We start from the raw sequence: 18358 nt of genomic DNA on the forward strand, positions 1-18358 counted from the left end.
CTAGCTCTCCCACTGAGACATCTTGCAGTCCCCCCTGACCTGGACACCCAATCCCTCCCAAGACTGACCTGCAAATCCATCACATAGTTACGCGGGACTTCATCATGCTTTCTGATCCAGGCCAATATCTTGGTATGACTGCGCTATCTGCCTGTGGTAAGGAGCTTCCATTAGATTGGCTGGGCATGACATAAAACACCGTGCAACTTTGCAACAGCACTAGAATTATGGGACAGGGCTATCCACAGACATCTGATGTGGCACCCCCCCATTCCTTGATGGTCCTCTCTCACTCTGCTGTGGGGCCACCGTCCTGGCTGTGATGGTCTTGGAGCCAGGTAGAGCATGATGGAGAAAGCCTGTGCTCATCAGAGGTCAGGTACAGAAAAGTGGGCAGTGGGTTTGGGAGGCAGGGTGTTGTGGTGTGAAGTGGCTGCTTCCCTAGGGTTCCAGAGTTCACGTGGCCCTTGTGTGATGGGTGCTGGGCAGGCTGTGCTGTTGTCCTGACATGTGGTGTCCTATTCTCCTGGTTTCTCTGATGGGTACAATGGAGGTTACACATGTTCAGTGCTTACACCCCTTTAGGTGCTGTGCCAGCAGAGAATAAAAGCATGTCTGAGGTGCTGGTGCCTGTCTTGAAGAAGACAGAATCCCCGTGCACTGTGAACCACTGTTGAGCACCTTGTGTTTCTGGAGAGAGCTCCCGGGAACAGGCTTTGGGAGCGGTGGTAGTTCAATAGTTGCCATGGACATGGAGACTCCCCTTTCTCCATTGACATTCCCGGAGAAACATGCCCTTCAACTTTCTGCTGTGTGCTAAGGGCTCCTGGCACTGCTACTCTCCCTTGTTAGCAATGAGCTTGGGTCCCAGTCCCTAACACATGTTCTTATAGCACCTGCAAGCAAGCTTTCCTCCTGTCTACAGGCGTCTGGCCTCGGTTTCCCTCCTGTCACCCACCGCCGCCTTCTGGCTGACCCCCTGCACCTCAGGCCTTGCTTCACCAAACTCCACCTCTGGAAGCCTGAGGCTCACCCGCTTCTGTCAGCTATTCTGAAGGGGCAGTTGCAAGGATACAGCTCTGGTCCTTAAGCCCCAAAGCTGCAAGTCAGAGACCTTCAGTGAGTCCAGCCAGGTATGCAGGGGCCAGGGCCAGGGCGACACCATGCCCACTGGTCCTTGTCTTGTGGCTCAACATCAGCCTCCTCCTCGGCCGACACCTCCACAACCATGATTATGTAGTCCACCACCAGCATCACCTCCAACCACAAGTCCACTTCCTAGCTCTGTACAGTAGTCCCCCTCTTCTGCCTCCAGGCTCAACATGGTGCCCTGCTTGGGGCTCCCACAGATACCGGCCTGCATCGCCCAGCCCACACCTCCACACCCCTACACTGTGGGGAACAACGTTCCTTCAGGTGGCGCTCTGCTGAGAAGAACCACATCTCACACCTATGTGGATCCAGGGTTCCAGGGGAGTTTTGCTGGGCCGCCGTCCAATTCACATGCCTTGGGGTCATAGGCCACAGCGTGGGTAGCTATGCTCAGGAGCCCAGGAGCCATAGGCCAGGCCTTGGTCCTCTAGACGATCGTCGCCGGCAGGCAGCCCACTGGCTGCTGCACTCTTGCAGGAGCCTCGGAGTCTGCAAGGCAGTACACAACGGCATGCACTCAGGCCATCTATGGGCAACCCTGCTGACTTGTCTCTCGGGTGCCCAGGACACATGACGGAAGACATGCTCCTGGGAGACCTGCATTCTCAGGGAGAGAGCATGACACTCGGAGCCTGTATTCACGTAGACCTGCGAGAGTTCATGTGGAATTTGGCCACTGGTGTTTTCCGAGGAGATAATCTCCAACAGGGCAAGGTACTAGGACACTCCTCTGACGTGCCTGCCCCGCCCCACTTCCGGCAAGCCACCCGGGCCGCCCTTGCCCCGGCAGCCCGCGCTGGTCCCTCCCCCTCTCCTCTGGAATTGCAACATTCAGTACCATCTGCCTGGCCTGCCTAATGAAGTGAGATGTTTCATGTGTTGGCTGTGGGTCAGTGGCCTGCCACACTCATGATGGCAGTTAGGCCGTGGGACTTCCATGCCCGCAATTCCAAAGGGCTCCCTGCCCGCCAGGCCTGCGCGTGAACCCAGCGCCACTGGGCGGAAACTCTGACAGCTCGTCACACGTGGCTTGCCCGAGGAGGGTGGAGCTGCAGGACACCCGGATGCGGCCCCGCCCCGCCCCACCGCGCCCCACCGCGTCCCACCCACCGTCGCACTGATTGGCTGCTGCGGAGAGGCGCAGTTTCCGCTTCTTCCGCTGGGCTGCCGGGGGCTCTTTCCCGCGCAGTCCGGTTCCAGGCGTCTCACACGGCAGCGGGGCTAGAGGCGTTCCAGAGCCAGGTGCCAGCACCCTGAGGGCCCGGTGACCCAGAGGCTGTTTGTCCTACTGAGAAGCACCTGTGGTTTTGTTTCTCCGCTCAGGTTGGTCTCTCGGCAAGAATACAAACGCAGCGAGGTGTTCGGACGTCTTCAGTGAAAGGGGCTGCTGTGGTTTTCAGTGTGTGGGTGTTGAAATATGGGAGGAGACGGTAGAGAGGGGGTCGTCCTTAGTGCTCGTGAGAAACTCATGTTGGTTAAACTCATTGATGTTTCTTGAGGATTCTTCCCTTTACGGTTGGACAAGTCCGATGTGGGGGCAAGGTGTGGGAGACGGACCTCGGGCGCCATTGTTGTCCCGTGCACTTTTTATGGAAACGGTTATTCTCTGTGAATGCGGTCATAAGTCAAATGCACAGGCAGTGTACTTAAGCACTGTGATCAGAAAAACAAACAAACAAACAACCTGTACTTTTACCTAGCACATTGCAAATTTCTGATTTTCTTCACAGGACTTAGCAAATTTTCACATAAATTGCATTACTCTCGGGTATGTACAAGTCTGGAACCATGAATAATCAGTTTAAATTTGCCTCTTTTAAACGTGTAATCGATGACAGTATTTGAAAGGCTTTTCATGTATCTCTGCTACCGTAAGTAATTTAAATGGAAGACGTGTTTGTAAGGGAGATAAATGGCGGTAGATAGCCGAAAACGGAAACAAAGAGATGTGCTTAAGGTTTTGTATTAACCTGGCAAACTGACCTACTCCTGTAATCCCAACATTTTCGGAAGTGAAGATGTAAGAATGACGAGGTCACGAGTTGGAGAGTAGCCTGAGTAACATAACGGGGGTCCTATAACCTGTTGCCATTCAGGCACCAGGGACCGGTTTGGAGGAAGGCAGCTTTTTCACAGACGAGGGGTTGGTAGGGGGAAGAAGGCGGCGAGTGGACATGCTGCCGAGCGGAGAGTCGGCCGCTTGCCAAGGGGCACGGGGTGCGGCGGGGCTTCTGCTCAGAACGGCGTGATGGGGCAGTTTTGGCGGCAGCGGGGTGGAATGGAGTGCAGTGTGTGACAGCATGGTGATAGGGTGGATGGTGTCATGCAGCTGTGGCACCTCACGTCATTCTCAGATGCTACCTTCTCATAAGGAGATGGCCACTGAGATTTCTCGCGTGCCTTTTTACAAACTATTTAAATTGGGGAATCCTGTGTATTTCCACTTTGTAAAAGTGGAGCAGTACTCCCGGCCAGAGTACTGCTCCTAGCCTCTGCCGACCTCACGGAGGCGGGGCTCAGAGACTTAGAGTGCTTCACCCCTTAATTTGCAGCCCGGTCCCTGAAAGGCCAAAGATATTTATGGCAGAAAGCCAGAGTTTGTAGATACCCGATCTCGTGTATATTTCCAATCACCAAAAGATTGTACAATATTTAAAATGTTCTCCCCGAAGAAAGCATGTAGGTTAAGCGTGTCATTAAATCATTTATCAAGATATCAGGTGGTTTCCTGTGGCAGTTCCCCCTTAAAGAAACCATCACCTTGGTAGCTTCTTGCTGGCATATCACTTGAGCCCAGAAGATTCAAAGGTTGTCAGCATGGGACAACCTGGGTCTATTTAAAGACACACACGCGCGCGCGTGCACACACACACACACACACACACATCCCTGCACGCACCCCTGCACACATACACACACAAACACACCTACACAGCTCTGTTAGCTACATGGGGCCACCTGGATCTATGTTGAAAACACACACGCACACACGCACACCCCACCTCTGGTAGCAGGCCACTGTAGTCCCAGCTACTTGGGAAGCTGACATGTGACAGGATCACTTGAGGCTGGCCGGAGGAGGCTGCAGGGAGCAGTGCACATTGGCATCAGGAATCTTACCTCTTTACAACAATTGTACTTCATAAAAGCTACAATTTTCAACGAAAACTATTTAAATTGGGGAATCCTGTGTATTTCCACTTTGTAAAATTAGAATAGCTTCCCTTTTCTGGTTTTACTAAAGAGATTTTCTCAGGTATGCAGTGAAATGTACCATTAAGCCATGAAGCCATTCCCCCTTGTGCTCTTTATGTTACCGGTATAGGAAGTAAGATACATTAAAATAGGACAGCCCCGTTAAGGGAATTTCACATCAGTTTTCAACACAGGATGTAAAAAAATTTAATATTTTCACCTTGTTATTGTTATCTAAATATAGATTTATTTTTTTACCATTTACAGCAAAATTATGGAAGCAGGTTGCCTTGGCCAGCTGTTCGTTGGTGGGCTCACTAGAGAAGCCACGGAAGAGACGCTAAAAGCAGTATTTGAGAGACATGGTCCCGTTTCTGAAGGTAACCCTTAAAGCCAACATACAGGTTTTGTCCCCAAAGTAAACATATACTTAATATCTGTAATAGTTTACTTAATTTTCTGTTTGTTTTTAAGCTCTTGTTTTGAAGTTTCTATTCGGTATTCAGGATATTCTCATGGCAGCAGGTGAAGGGTCTGTGGTAAAGTTCACCTGCATAGTACGGCCAGTGGGGCGCGGTGGCTCACGCCTGTAATCCCAGCACTTTGGGAGGCCGAGGCGGGTGGATCACGAGGTCAAGAGATCGAGACCATCCTAGTCAACACGGTGAAACCCCGTCTCTACTAAAAATACAAAAATTAGCTGGGCACGGTGGCACATGTCTGTAATCCCAGCTACTCAGGAGGCTGAGGCAGTGGAATTGCCTGAACCCAGGAGGCGGAGGTTGCGGTGAGCCCAGATGGGGCCATTGCACTTCGGCCTGGGTAAGGAGAGACATTCAGTCTCAAAAAGAAGAAGAAGAAGAAGAAGAAGGAGGAGGCGGAGGGGGAGGGGGAGGGGGAGGATGAGGAGGGAGAAGGAGAAGGAGACTCTGAGTTCCAAATTAAGAGCCCATTATTTGTCTGTGAGACAGCTCACCCTGATAATCTCTCAGGCCAGACGAAGGGGCTTGATTTCCCTTTATGCCTTGCGTTAGGTAGGGGAGGTGGAGCCTAGCTGAAGCAGAATTTTACAGATGCAGAACAAGCAAGTTAGATAAGGAACCTGGTACCCAGGGGGCAGGAGGTTCCCAGGATGGTTGGTTGCTAAGGGTATTTGCATCCAAGCATGGAGGAGGTAGCAGGGGGAACTTTTCATAGGCTCAAACCCCGAGGAGGGTATTGAGAGTAGCAGGTAGACTTGCCAAACAGGATGTGGTTACAGTGGTTACAGGTACTGGGAGTAGCTTTGAATGCAGTGTGACCTAGGAATGCACCTCTAGGGGGCCGAGGCAGGGAGGGAGAAGCTAAATGGAGCATGTCAGGCTCACAGCTAAGATGGAGTCAGTTAGGAAAATGGAAGAAAATAGGCTGTTGATAGGGGTGACTCAGTGTGAAGAATCACAGGAAGGATGTGAATTGGAATTTTCTTGTTTCTTGATGTAACATTCAGATAGTTAGTACTATCGTAGTAGGTCCATTCTATAAATGAAAAGGTTTTCATATATTTTAGTTCTCTTGAAGAAAGATGGAAGCATGAAGTGCAGAGGCTTCGGGTTCATTACTTTTGAGAACCCTGCAGATGCTGAACTTGCTGCCAGCGAGTTGAATGGAAAGGTAAGTTTCCCTTATTAGTGCTATTCTAAGCCTGTTCTTCAATTAACAGCATATCTAGGTCTTTTCAGTACCAGTACACTTTGAAAATAATATAATGACGTATGAATGGAAATGGATTAGCTATCCTCTTTCTTGGACATATCAATGCAAGTGTAGTTGGAAGGATATTGGAAGGAACATTATATAAATTGCGTTATGGTAATCCAGTTTCTATGTTTTTATTTCAGTCTGAGTGTAAATAGGGTTTGAAAGCTTTTGAACAGCTTTAAAACTTAGAAGGAACTCTGACGAAAATAAGAAACATCAGTCAAGTTTATTAAATGGCTGCTAAAGAAATCACACGTCCAACTCGTAGGGAAACGTCTATAGCACAGAGAAACGGTGGATCGACATCTAGACAGACGTAGAAAATATAAGTCTTTTGTAGATCGACGTCTAGACAGACTCTCACAAGAAGTAACGATTCTCTGCCATTCTCTGAAAATACATTCTTGAGAAAGTTCATTTAAACAAGACCGTTACATTTAAGGAAGTGTTAGGTACTTGAAAATAGAAAATAATGCGAGAACATTGAAGCCGGATAACACAACAAGCAACTGACATGTTTGCCCATCCTTGCGCCCTTCTCCTGAGAACTTTTTTTTTTTCCTTCTGTAACCGGGGTGACATGCATACCTCGTCACTAGGTAACATGCATACCTTCTTGCTAACTCTTCCAGTGTGTTCCAGCACTTGCTTCGGTCCGAACAGTGCATCACGTCCTGTGGAGTCTTAAATTCTAGGGACTCTGTATTTGTTACAGCTTTAAACTTTTATGCAAGTCTCTTACCTACTGAATTCCTTTACGTTGCATTCAGGATCATTCCCTTGGAGATGCCCTGGAGCTTTTTTATTTTACAACGTTATCCCAATCGGTTTTTAGTTCCTGCTATATGGATGCCATTCCCAGTATGTTTTCCTGGACCTCTTGAGTATTACTCTTCCACGTAAATGTTGCGCAAATGGCAGTTTATCCTTTAAGAACAAGTTAGGTTTCCTGTGTTCTCCCTCAGTGTCTGTTACAGAAATTTTGTGCTCACTGTATTAGGTATTAATCACTTGATCACTAACTTATCTTTATTCACCCATATCCTCTCATATTTTAAGGTGTAGTACAACCTGATAGTTGCTTCGGTTCGTGGTTTCATGCTTGGTATGGGGACAGTTTTGACCTAGGTATCGTAATATTTTGGTATTTCCCCCCAGGTTTCGTGCTCAAGCAGAGTTCATCTGTGTAGATATCTTTTCCAAATTACCTGTCTCACATATTTTATAATGGAAAAGTTAATATAAATGTCATATGCAGACAAACGTTGAGAAGGGAAATAAAGAAGATCCTATAGAGTTTTCACAGGGAGCTTGCAGTTTAAGAAATTGTGTCTGACTTGGAACACTGGGAAGGAAGCGACCATGCGCAAAACTGGGGAAATTATTCTGGGCCGAGAAATAACACAAGATGTCTCAAGATAGGAAGAACTGCTGATTTGGATGCAGCAAGTCTTGGACGGAGTTTAAGATCTTTTCCCAAATAACAAAAGCCATGTAACGTTCAAATAGAGTTATTAGCAGAACTCGGTCAAACATTACTTGGGCCTACAGAAAAGATGGAACTGAAGAAAGTTTTTGTGAATTTAATTAGGACAGTAAACCATTTCTCAGAAATAACATGAAGTACTACATTAAGGGTCTTGTTTTAAGGACACCTCTAGGCAAAGTAAGAAATGAGTAAGGCAGAAAATATGAATGAGACTAAACAGGGATCACGCTTATTGAGAAAGAACTAGAGTAGATACAGAACTGTAAATCATATTGGGACATTTTGTGTGATTGACAGCAGCAGGATCAAGAAAGTATTCATAATGTATAATGTGACTGATCACTTTGAATAAATAACCTTATGTTTTCAAATGACACATCCTTTCGTATGGGCTCCAGACACCGAGGCTTTTAAATATGTGATGTGAGTGCAAAGGTGAAAGAGATTCTGTATTGTGAAGAAGAGATGGGCGACATTGTCCCGTACAATTTGTCATGGTTTAACTTTTCTAGGTGCAGTTTTTAGTAGCGGAGGCCTTTTCGAGGGAATCGAATAATGGAATTGGTGTTCATTTCTTAACAGAATGCATGGTCCCAGTGATTGTTGCAGGTTTTGCAGTGTTCGCAATGTGGGCATTTCAGGAAAAAGAAAGTTTGTGTTTGTTTAGGAGACGACATCTAGAATGTTAATACAGTTGATGTAAAAACGTCTGTAAAATATGATTAGTTCAAATGTGGCACTGTTGCTGATGGTATACTTAATCCTTTCAGTTTGTGGATGGAAAAACAATGAAAGTAGAACAAGCCAAGGAACCGTTTTTTCAAAGTGGTGGCAGGCAGGGAACACTGCGTTTTTCAAGAAAGAGGAGACCCACAGGAGAGCAGAGATCTGCAAGTGGAAGTAGAGGACAGACGAGACGTCGGCATCCCTCACGTGGAGAACGCTTGGGTAACGTTATAAAATATAAAGTCGGAAGCACAGGACTGAAAGACAAAAAGCTTGAAAACGTGGAAATTTCTGAAATTTATTTATATCCTTTATGAACAGAAAACTAACTGTTAATGAGCAACATTATTGATGAATACTAAAAGTGGAATGATTAAACTAATATCTGAAACTGGTTCTAAACTCCGAATTACTTTGCATCGAAGTAAGACACGTTTCAAATTGAATGGAGTTTATGAATCTTGATTACATGTTCTCCACAGATTTTCCACTCAACACGTTTCCATTAGTTGTACTTTAGAGTTTCTTATTTTGGGTCTCAGAATTTCATGTGGGTTGTGTTATCCAAATACCATGAAACCTAGAAGCCCTTCCAATGGGACATTAGTAACTGCGCAGTAGAGGACTTACTTAACAATATTTGTTTGTGTGTGTGAGTGTGCGTGCGCGCGCGCGCGTGTGTGTGTGTAAACATGTACACAATACAGAACCGTTTCGGTTTTGATACGGAGAATGTGTAAATAGGCCTGCCATAAAGCATTTTCCATTCATGGAGTATAGAACTGCAACGTCTCAAATGATTCTGTGACTCAGAAATGCCAGAAACCGTGGCTTCACAGATACGTATGTGTCTTTCTTTGCTGGAGGAAGAGCTTCTGAAAATGGTATTTAAGATTGGTTTACTCAGTAGGACAGAGGGCTTAATTTTTACTTAGAAAAAGAAACCATGTATTGAGAAAATACCTGTTGGTTAACTTGTTTTATCAATTAACCAACCATCAAAGATCTAATATTTAGTTTGGAATTTTAATTGCTAGCCATGTAATATATGGGAGAGATATTTTCTAAATTTGAAACTGCGGTGTTCACTTCATTTTAAGAGGCAGGTCTTTTTGTCATTTTTGATTGCAATTAATCTCGAGGGTGAAGATTATTAATACTGTGCATGCATGAGAACGTGTATATTTTTACATGTGACACCACCAAGGAATTGGAATATGCCTCACACTTGTTTGTAGATACGTAAAAGAATATTATTATTTAATACGTGATTCTTAAAGATTATTAAAACTGATCATGGGCTAAGAGTAAAAGTGGTATGTTATAAAGAACTATAAGAATTCTGTGTTACGTTCATAAATTTGCAGATGACATATCTTTCTGAGGTGTCACTGTATCGTTGTATATATAACTGAGATTCCTTGAGTGTAGTTAGGTTTATGTTTATTATATGATTTGAAAATGGTTTCATAATATCAGAAGGATATGAACAGTAATTTATCGTTGATCTCCTAACTTTTTTTTTGTTTGATTATATTTTTGTATTTAGGCAATAGGCTTCTGCTGTGAGCTCCCTCTCCACTTATCCCACTTGTCTTTCTCACACCAATATACAGTGTTCCTTGAGTGTTTATTTTATAGATGTTTAAATGGATTTTGATATTTTGAAACTGCACTGATTTGGTATACCAATTCTACATTCCTTAGCATAGACCAACGTGAATGTTTAAGATTACAATACGTAGGGAAGATTTAGAAGTATCTCCTGCTCAGCCATTTAAGAAATGTTGGTGTTACTGAACTGACAAGATTTTCTTTGAAATACAGATGGTGGTGAATCCACTCGTGATCTCAACGTGAGTTCTTTCAGGGGAACTTTTCCAGTCGAGAGCCGTCCATCTTCAGCGAGCGGAGGTCCTCATCCTAAAAGATCTGCTCCTTTTACTGTGGCTAGAAGCAATAGTGGGATGGGAGGTCGAGGTAAATGCCACCTGATGGAATTCCGTCATTTTTGTATGACTGAAAATGAGCCCTTTGAACTGAAGGCTTAACTTAAAGTTCGAGAAACAAAACAGATGTGACACATACATTGGCATATTTACTGTTTGAACACTTTGATATAACACTTTCCATCTCACTGCCAAAGTTACAGCTTTATGGTGAAGAAACACTTGAGCTTCAAATGTCACATAAAAAAGGGATTACAGTGAGGGCAACACTCCTTTTAACGCTGTATTCGCTAGAGAATGCCTTTTAATTTTTCTTGAAGTTCCTGGTAGTATACTTTGAGGTCATCTTCTTAACTCTATCAATTCTTCCATTTCCTAGGTTCCTTTGCATTGGACCACTGGTGTTCCGATGTACAAATTGTATGTTCAGTTTCTTTGTTGGGTTGAAGTACTGCCTTCACCAGGCCAGAGTGCACTGGCCAGATGATGGCTCATTGATGCCTCACATTCTGGGTCTCAAGCGGTTACTCTCCATAAGCTGCCTGCTGTTGCTGCAGCTAGTGGCATGCACCAGCACACCTATGAAATTGTTTTTTAAATACATATTTTGGTAGAGACAGGATCTCACTACCTTGTCCTAGTTGACATTAAATCCCTGAGCTCAAGCAGTCGACTTGCCTCAGTCTCCCACACTGGCCCACGCTGTGAGCCATTGTGCCTGGCCATCCAGATTCTGAGACCCCAGCAATGCTTATGTGAGAGGCATTCTGACCGGTTTTTAGGATGCTAAGAGCATCCTCAGACATGCATGTTGGACAAGAGCGTGTCCGACATTTTGAGCTATGTGCATGTCACAGAAGTGCAGAGTTGTGAAATATAGGAAGGGCTGTCAATTAAGACGGTACAGGGATGTTTAAACATTAACACAAGATACTTAGTGTAGGACTTGAAGTTGTTTGAGGGGAGATTTCCGAACTAAGCAACGTGAGGCAAGCAGTAGGGTTGAATAGAAGTAATAGTTGTGCGAAGGAGAAGTGTAAGTTTTCAGAGCGAACAGAAGAAAACCAGACAATAAAGTAACAGCTCTCAGCAGAGAATTTTAGGCAGAACACATTAAAATTCTTACTCTTAGCCCTCCATGATAATATGGAGAAAATGAAAACATTGCATTTTCAACTTTATATTTTGTAGTGGAGGATCAGTGAAGTTAGGTATCTGCCGACCTCAACATGCACAAGTCAGCACATTTTCTTTAAAACTTTAGCCACCGGACACATCATAGGTAGAAGGCTGACCTCTAAGAATCTGCACATGAAGAGTATATTAAAGAGGCTTTTTCTATTTTGAGAGCAGCATAATGATGTAATTAGCACTGTAATAGTACTGCTTATTGCCAGGAGAAGAATTCTTGGCCATCATTAGAAAACCTGCACTAGTACATTTTAATTTTTCAACCTCTATGATGGGGACAGTCACTTAGACAGCAAGGAGAACACTTAGGTGGAATCATACCATGCAGCCATTCGAGGGTTGCAGTGTTTGTGCGAGTGAGATACACTGACCAACATGGGTAAGTTTCCTTTCTTGAGCCGAGAAAGCACAAACGTGGAAACTTTACAATCAGCGAAGACTTTGATGGTTTTACAGGTTTTGCCTGTGTCATTACTAGATGTAGGCGATTCGTGTGAGAAGGAAAATAATAACTAAGGGTTATAAGCCATTGAAAGTGAATCTTTACCTCAGTATTAGTGTAGGGCTTAAGTGTGTAAGAACTGGCCTTGCAGGAATGAAGAGATAATTCACAGCCGTAAGAAGGTATTCATGGTGTCATGAATTTCTGGCGACCTAGAGAAAGAAGAACTGAGTCATTGGAGAAATATCTTGTAACAGTTGTCATAGAAACCAAGTAACAGTGTTTCAGGTTTTGTGCTGGTTACATGACATTTAATCATGTTAAATTTGCAGGTTCCCCATCACGTGGAAGAGGGAATTACCGAGGTCCTTCACACGGAATGTCAGTCTCTTCCTGGAGACGTGACCGTATGTCACCAAAACATGGTGGTTATGCAACTAAGAATAGGTAAAGGAAAAATGAAAAACTAGTCTGTTGCGGTTTTAGTGATGAAATTCACGTAAGGAAATTGAACATTTTAAGGTAAACCGTCGAGTGGTTTACATGCTGTGTTGTGCAACAACCACCTCCGTCTAGTTCCAAAACCTCTTCATCGCTCCGCACTGCAACTCCCTTGCCAGTTAAGCAGTCCCTTTCATCTTCTGTTTTCCCTCAGCTGCTAATAAACTCCAGTCTGTTTTGTTTGTGAACTGACGTGTTCTGCCTGCTTCGTGGTCATGGGCTGAAACACGACTCGACTTTTGTATCTGTTTTCTTTCTGCCTCATGTCCTGAAGTTTCATTCACATCATACATAGCACTTCACTTGTTTCACAAGCTGTTAACCCATTCTTTTGTTTGCGTGTTTCCGCCACACTATTCTTATGCAAACGTTTGTTTGAGTACACTTACTCAGTGCCGGGTATGTACCAGTGATAATTCTTGGTCTACTGTTAATCTTTTCTGTTTTGAGGCCCCACCACTGATGCACTCCGTAGTAGCTGCATCATTTTCCGTTCCGGCAAGCATTGTATCAGGATTCCAGTTTATCCGCATTCGCTCACAGTCTTGGTGTTCCGAGCATTTTGAAATGTATAGCCATTTTAGTATGGCTGAAATATGATCTCATACTTGGAATTTCAAGTGAATTTTCTCAATAACTCTTGATGAGTGTCAGTTCCACCTGTCTTTTGGGTATTTCCATGTTGCATTTAGAGAAGTGCCCAGGCCTTTGTATATGTCTGGCCTTTATTTCATTTAAGCTGCAAATAAGTTATGTTTTTGATACTAGAAGCTGACAACTTAAAATTTGTTTCTTCAACTTATGCAATCAGAAGTAATCCAAGTTTCCGAGACACCAAGGAATATGCTTCGATTCGCAGACACCGTGCATACCGTGATCACGCTCGTTCTAGACAGGATAAAGGTCCCACCAGAGGATATAGGTATTATAACATTTTTCGCTTTTGTCCAACAGATTTCTTAAATTTTTCATTCTGACAGTGTCAATCTTTTTTTTTTTTTTTTTTTTTTTTAATTTAGTGGTCATGATGGCTACGGAAGGCATGGTGGTAGAGATCATTTTGAACGTCCTGGTAGCAGTCCTAACGGAGCGTCATATCAGACATATAGTAAGTCTCCACGTTTGATTTTTCAATTACAGAATCATATTGAATAGACCTGAGTCTGTAAAAGGGAAAGGATAAAGGAAAAATATAACATGTTTAAACACCGAGAGTTTTGAACAGTAGAAGGCTTAGAGAGTTTTACGAAACTGCAGTAGTACATTTTAGTTTTTCCACCTTTAAGATAGGGGCAACCACGTAGAGACCAAGGAGAGCATTCAGTTGGAATCATAGCATGCAGCCATTCGAGGGTTGCAGTATGTGTGTGAGTGAGATGCACTGAACAACATGGGTAAATTTCCTTTCTTGAGCCGAGAAAGCACGAACGTGGAATGTTTACAATCAGCGAAGACGTTGATGGTTTTACGTGTTTTGCCTGTGTCATTAATAGACGTGGGCGATTCATATGAGAAGGAAAATGATAACTAATAGTTATAAGCCATAGAAAGTGAACCTCTACCCAAGTATTAGCGTGTGGCTTAAGTTTGTAAGAACTGGCCTTGTAGGAATCAAGGGATAATTCAGAGCCGTAAAAAGTATTCATGATGTCATGCATTTCTGGCGACTTAGGGAAAGAAGAATTGATTCCTTGAAGAAATATCTTATAACAGTTGTCTCAGTGAACAGGTAATAGTGTTTCAGGTTCTCTGCTGTTTCCGTAACGTTTAATCATGTTAAATTTGCAGGTCCCCCATCACGTGGAAGAGAGTTTTACGGAGGAGGCCCTTCACGCGGAATGTCAGTCTCTTCCTGGAGACGTGACCGTGTGTCAGGAAAAGATGATGGTTATGCAACTAAGACTAGGTAACAGAAAAATGAAAAACTAGTGTGTTGTGGTTTTAGTGATGAAATTCACGTAAGGAAATTGAACACTTTTAGGTAAACCATTAAGTGGCATTTATTACATGCTGTGTTGTGCGACAGCCACCTCCCTCTAGGTCCAGAACCTCTTCATCACTCCGCACTGCAACTCCCTTGCCAGTTAAGCAGTCCCTTTCATCTTCTGTTTTCCCTCAGCTGCTAAAAAACTCCAGTCTGTTTTGTTCGTGAACTGACCTGTTCTGCCTGCTTCATGGTATTGGGCTCAAACACGACTCGACTTTGGTATCTCTTTTCTTTCTGCCTCATGTCCTGAACTTTCATTCACATCATAGCACTTCCCTTGTTTCACAGGCTGTTAAGCCATTCTTTTGTTTGTGTGTTTCCTCCACACTACTTTTATACACACGTTTGTCTTAGTACACTTACTCAGTGCTGGGTATGTACGAGGGATAATTCTTGGTCTGATGTTAATTTTTTTGTTTTGAGGCCCCACCACATTTCTCCGTAGTAGCAGCATCATTTTCCGTTCCGGCAAGCATTGTATCAGGATTCCAGTTTATCTGCATTCTCTGACAGTCTTGGTGTTCCTAGCATTTTAAAATGTATAGCCATTTTAGTATGGCTGAAATACGATATCTCTTGGGTTTTGAAATGCATTTTGAGAATAACCAATTATGGGTATCAGTTCCACCTGTCTTTTGGGTATTCGCATGTTGTACTTGGAGAAGTGACTAGGCCTTTATATATGTCTGGCCTTTATTGTATTTAACCTGTAGATAAGTTGTGTTTTTGATACTAGAAGTTGACAACTTAAAATTTGTTCTTCAACTTTTGCAATCAGAAATAATCCAAGTTTCCGAGACACCATGGAATATGCTTCGATGAGTAGACACAATGCATACCGTGATCACGCTCCTTCTAGACAGGATAAAGGTTCCACTAGAGGATACAGGTATTATAACATTTTTCGGTTTTGTCCAATAGATGTCTTAAATTGTTCATTCTGACAGTGTCAAACTTTTTTTTGTTTAATCTAGTGATCATGATGGCCACGGAAGGCATGGTGGTAGAGATCATTTTGAACGTCGTAGTAGCAGTTCTAACAGAGCGTCATATCAGATACATAGTAAGACTCCACGTTTGATTTTCCAGTTACAGAATTATATTGAATAGACCAGAGTTTTTAAACGAGAAAGTATAAAGGAAACGTACAACATGTTTAAATATTGAGCGTTCTGAACAGTAGAAAGCTTAGAGAACGGTACGAAGCTTAAAACCTCAGTTTTAATTGAGGGCCGGTTCAGAATGAAATTCCTTGAACTTGGAAATACTGCTCTTACGGCTCTTTTCAGTAGAGCCTTGTGAACAATGCAGAAATAAAGAGTCTCCTGTCAATAAAGACAGATGAATGCTAATGTTTCCAAATAGTACTTTATCTGATTCATGCTTTAGTGATGCCAGTAAAAATGTTTACATGTATTTTAACATAAGTTCCGTAATTTTATTAACCCCACAGGGACGTCTCGTGGTGCAGCACCTGCACAGGGGCCTCGGAAGACTTATGGTGGAAGCAGTTTCCCTGATGATAACAATGCGCGAGATAGGTATGGCAGAAGTCGGGAGAAGTACTCAAGGAGCCATGGTGATTTCTCTTCCACTGATGCTGAGCATTGTGGCAGAAAAGAACCAACGTGTCCACCGTCTGTGGAGAGAATGAACCGTGCTTCTCCTGAAGCACATGGGAGCTCAAGAGATGGGACACCTAAGGGAGAGGATGGGGGAAGGCGATCTGAAAAAGGAGACTGAAGGTGCTGCTAAAAATCATGATTATTGCATACCAGACCTTGCTGTTGAATGGCAAATCAATATGTGGTTTCTGCATTATTACCTGAGTATCACTATAAGAAATAGGTTGTTTTGGGGAGGAAGGGGAGATACTTCCTTCATGAATGTTTTTGAGGTATTAAGCTAAAAGCTTATTTTTTGCAAGTAATTTTACAACTGTTAGTGCCAACTGAATTGAAAACTATTCTGCTTTGATGTAATGTCCGTTTTAACATTTCCGGAATAAAATTTTCCATGTAATATAAAATGCCTGATTTTATTGCTACACATGCTTAAACGCAAATGACGGAGGAGAGTAAACTGCGGTGTTGAGAGATTTCTTCATTTGTTTGCACCTAAGCTGAAACAAGACTAGGCATCTCTGTCCAGATTCCGTTGGAATGTGTACAGGTTTCCTACCTGGGCTGTGTTTCTTTAGTTTATCCCTGTATTCCCAGCACTTTGGGAGGCCTAAGCAAGTGGACCACAAGGTCAGGAGATTGAAACCATCCTCGCTTACAGGGTGAAAGCCAGTCTCTAATAAAAATACAGAAAACTAGGCAGGCATGGTGGCACACGGCTGTAGTCGCAGCTACTCTGGAGGCTGAGTCAGGAGAACTGCTTGAACTCAGCAGGCGGCCCACCTCTTTGGGAGGCCTAAGCAAGTGGACCACAAGATCAGGGGATTGAAACCATCCTCGCTTACAGAGTGAAAGCCAGTCTCTAATAAAAATACAGAAAATTAGGCAGGCATGGTGGCACATGGCTGTAGTCGCAGCTACTCTGGAGGCCGAGTCAGGAGAACTGCTTGAACTCAGGAGGCGGACGTTGCAGTGAGCTAGGATTACACTGCTGCACTTCCACCTGGGGGACAGGGTGAGAATGTGTCTCAAAGAAAAATGTAGCGGTTTTGGCCAGGCCAGGTGGCTCACTCCTGTAACCCCAACACATTGGACACATCAAAAGGTTAATTTTCAGAAGGCTTCAGAAAGACTACTGAACTAATCTCAAACTAAACGATTTGCCCTTTAAGGGATACTAAAGGATAAAGGAAAGCATTAGGTGGGTTTTGTTGCTGAAGTTGAAGGTACCCAGAACATTCTTCTTGTAGCATTCTGTGACTAGAGGGCACAATGGTTATGAAAAACTATTTCCACCTTACTCAAAAGTGAGCCAGCTAAATTTCCTAAATACATAGCTTAAAGATATTAATCGTTCCGAAAAATTGGAAAATCAATGTCTTTCATGAACTAACATTAATTATTTCTTGAAATACTTGCAATGGTTATAAATAAGTGTGTAGCAATAAATTCTCACAAATACGTATGATCCAGAAGGGCTGGTGTTTTGTGAAGTTATTTTTAGTTTATTGACTTGTTCATATATTTCTTTTGTGACGCAGACTAGCATTGTCATTGAAGCTAGGGTGCAGTGGCTTGAACTTAGCTCATTGCCATCTCCACCTATTGTTTTCAAGCTATTTTTCTCCCTCTGCAACTTTAGTAAGTGGGATTTCAGGTGTCTGTCAGCTGGCTAGTATTTTGTAATTTGTACAGAGACCATTTCACCCTGTTGGGAATGGTCTTCCCTTCAATCAGGATCCACCCTCTTCTGTCTCCCAAAGTGCTTTAATACAGGCATAAGCCAGCATGCAAAGCCTGTCAGCTTTCCCCTATGCTCAGCCTATCGGATTTAATTTACTATGGACAGGAGTGCTTTAAAAGTCGTCACTTTGGGACAGTTAAGTGTACAATACATCGGCATAAAGTTTCAGAGTCCAGATTGCTTAAAGGTTCAATAAATTATCTGGTAATCAAAATAAAAATGGGTGGTGGAGAAACCCAATGATGCTATCAGATAAAAAGATTTGTACCCCAGTAGGTAAACCAATTAATTTACTGGATCACACCGCCTAACGAAATGGAATATATAATGAATAAAAATCTAATTAATGGATGAATATGCTATTCAAAGATACAAATAACTACTAAACATGTAAGAATGCTTACGTGAGTGCTCTTTAGTTTTCCATTGAAACAGAACTCTTATAATCCGTAGTGTTTAGAGGTAACAAACTAATCTGTGGAAGGAAGTATTTTCATGAGAAAATTGGACCAGATTTGTTTTTTAGGGTAAAAATGTGCAAATAATTTCAGAAAAGAGAAGTTTGCAACTTTGACCTTCGGGTGGGTTATTCATGTTATGATGTTGCATTTTCGTTCACA

At 43.3% G+C, this 18358-nt stretch overlaps 1 protein-coding gene across 1 annotated transcript; it reads left to right on the forward strand.

Annotated features, from left to right (window-relative positions):
• The first annotated feature begins 2337 nt into the window (after positions 1 to 2337).
• Positions 2338 to 16419, forward strand: LOC128930747 (RNA-binding motif protein, Y chromosome, family 1 member B-like). The gene is made up of 12 exons (XM_078364499.1): positions 2338 to 2475; positions 4615 to 4727; positions 5897 to 6000; positions 8347 to 8524; positions 10130 to 10282; positions 12217 to 12331; positions 13197 to 13307; positions 13405 to 13493; positions 14174 to 14291; positions 15151 to 15261; positions 15347 to 15435; positions 15826 to 16419. Exons 2-12 carry the CDS (start codon positions 4622 to 4624, stop codon positions 16113 to 16115), a joined length of 1464 nt encoding a protein of 487 aa, XP_078220625.1. The 5' UTR covers positions 2338 to 2475; positions 4615 to 4621; the 3' UTR covers positions 16116 to 16419.
• The last annotated feature ends 1939 nt before the right edge of the window (positions 16420 to 18358 follow it).

The sequence above is a fragment of the Callithrix jacchus genome, chromosome Y (assembly GCF_049354715.1).
Source record: "Callithrix jacchus isolate 240 chromosome Y, calJac240_pri, whole genome shotgun sequence".
In the NCBI taxonomy this organism is placed as follows: domain Eukaryota; kingdom Metazoa; phylum Chordata; class Mammalia; order Primates; family Cebidae; genus Callithrix; species Callithrix jacchus.

Excerpts from the sequence above, each read along its gene's own strand:
- LOC128930747 (XM_078364499.1), top strand. The coding sequence starts at position 4,622 with ATGGAAGCAGGTTGCCTTGGCCAGCTGTTCGTTGGTGGGCTCACTAGA. Across the intron at positions 4,728-5,896 it reads ACATGGTCCCGTTTCTGAAG|TTCTCTTGAAGAAAGATGGA; the intron begins GTAACCCTTAAA and ends CATATATTTTAG. Across the intron at positions 15,436-15,825 it reads AGCGTCATATCAGATACATA|GGACGTCTCGTGGTGCAGCA; the intron begins GTAAGACTCCAC and ends TTAACCCCACAG.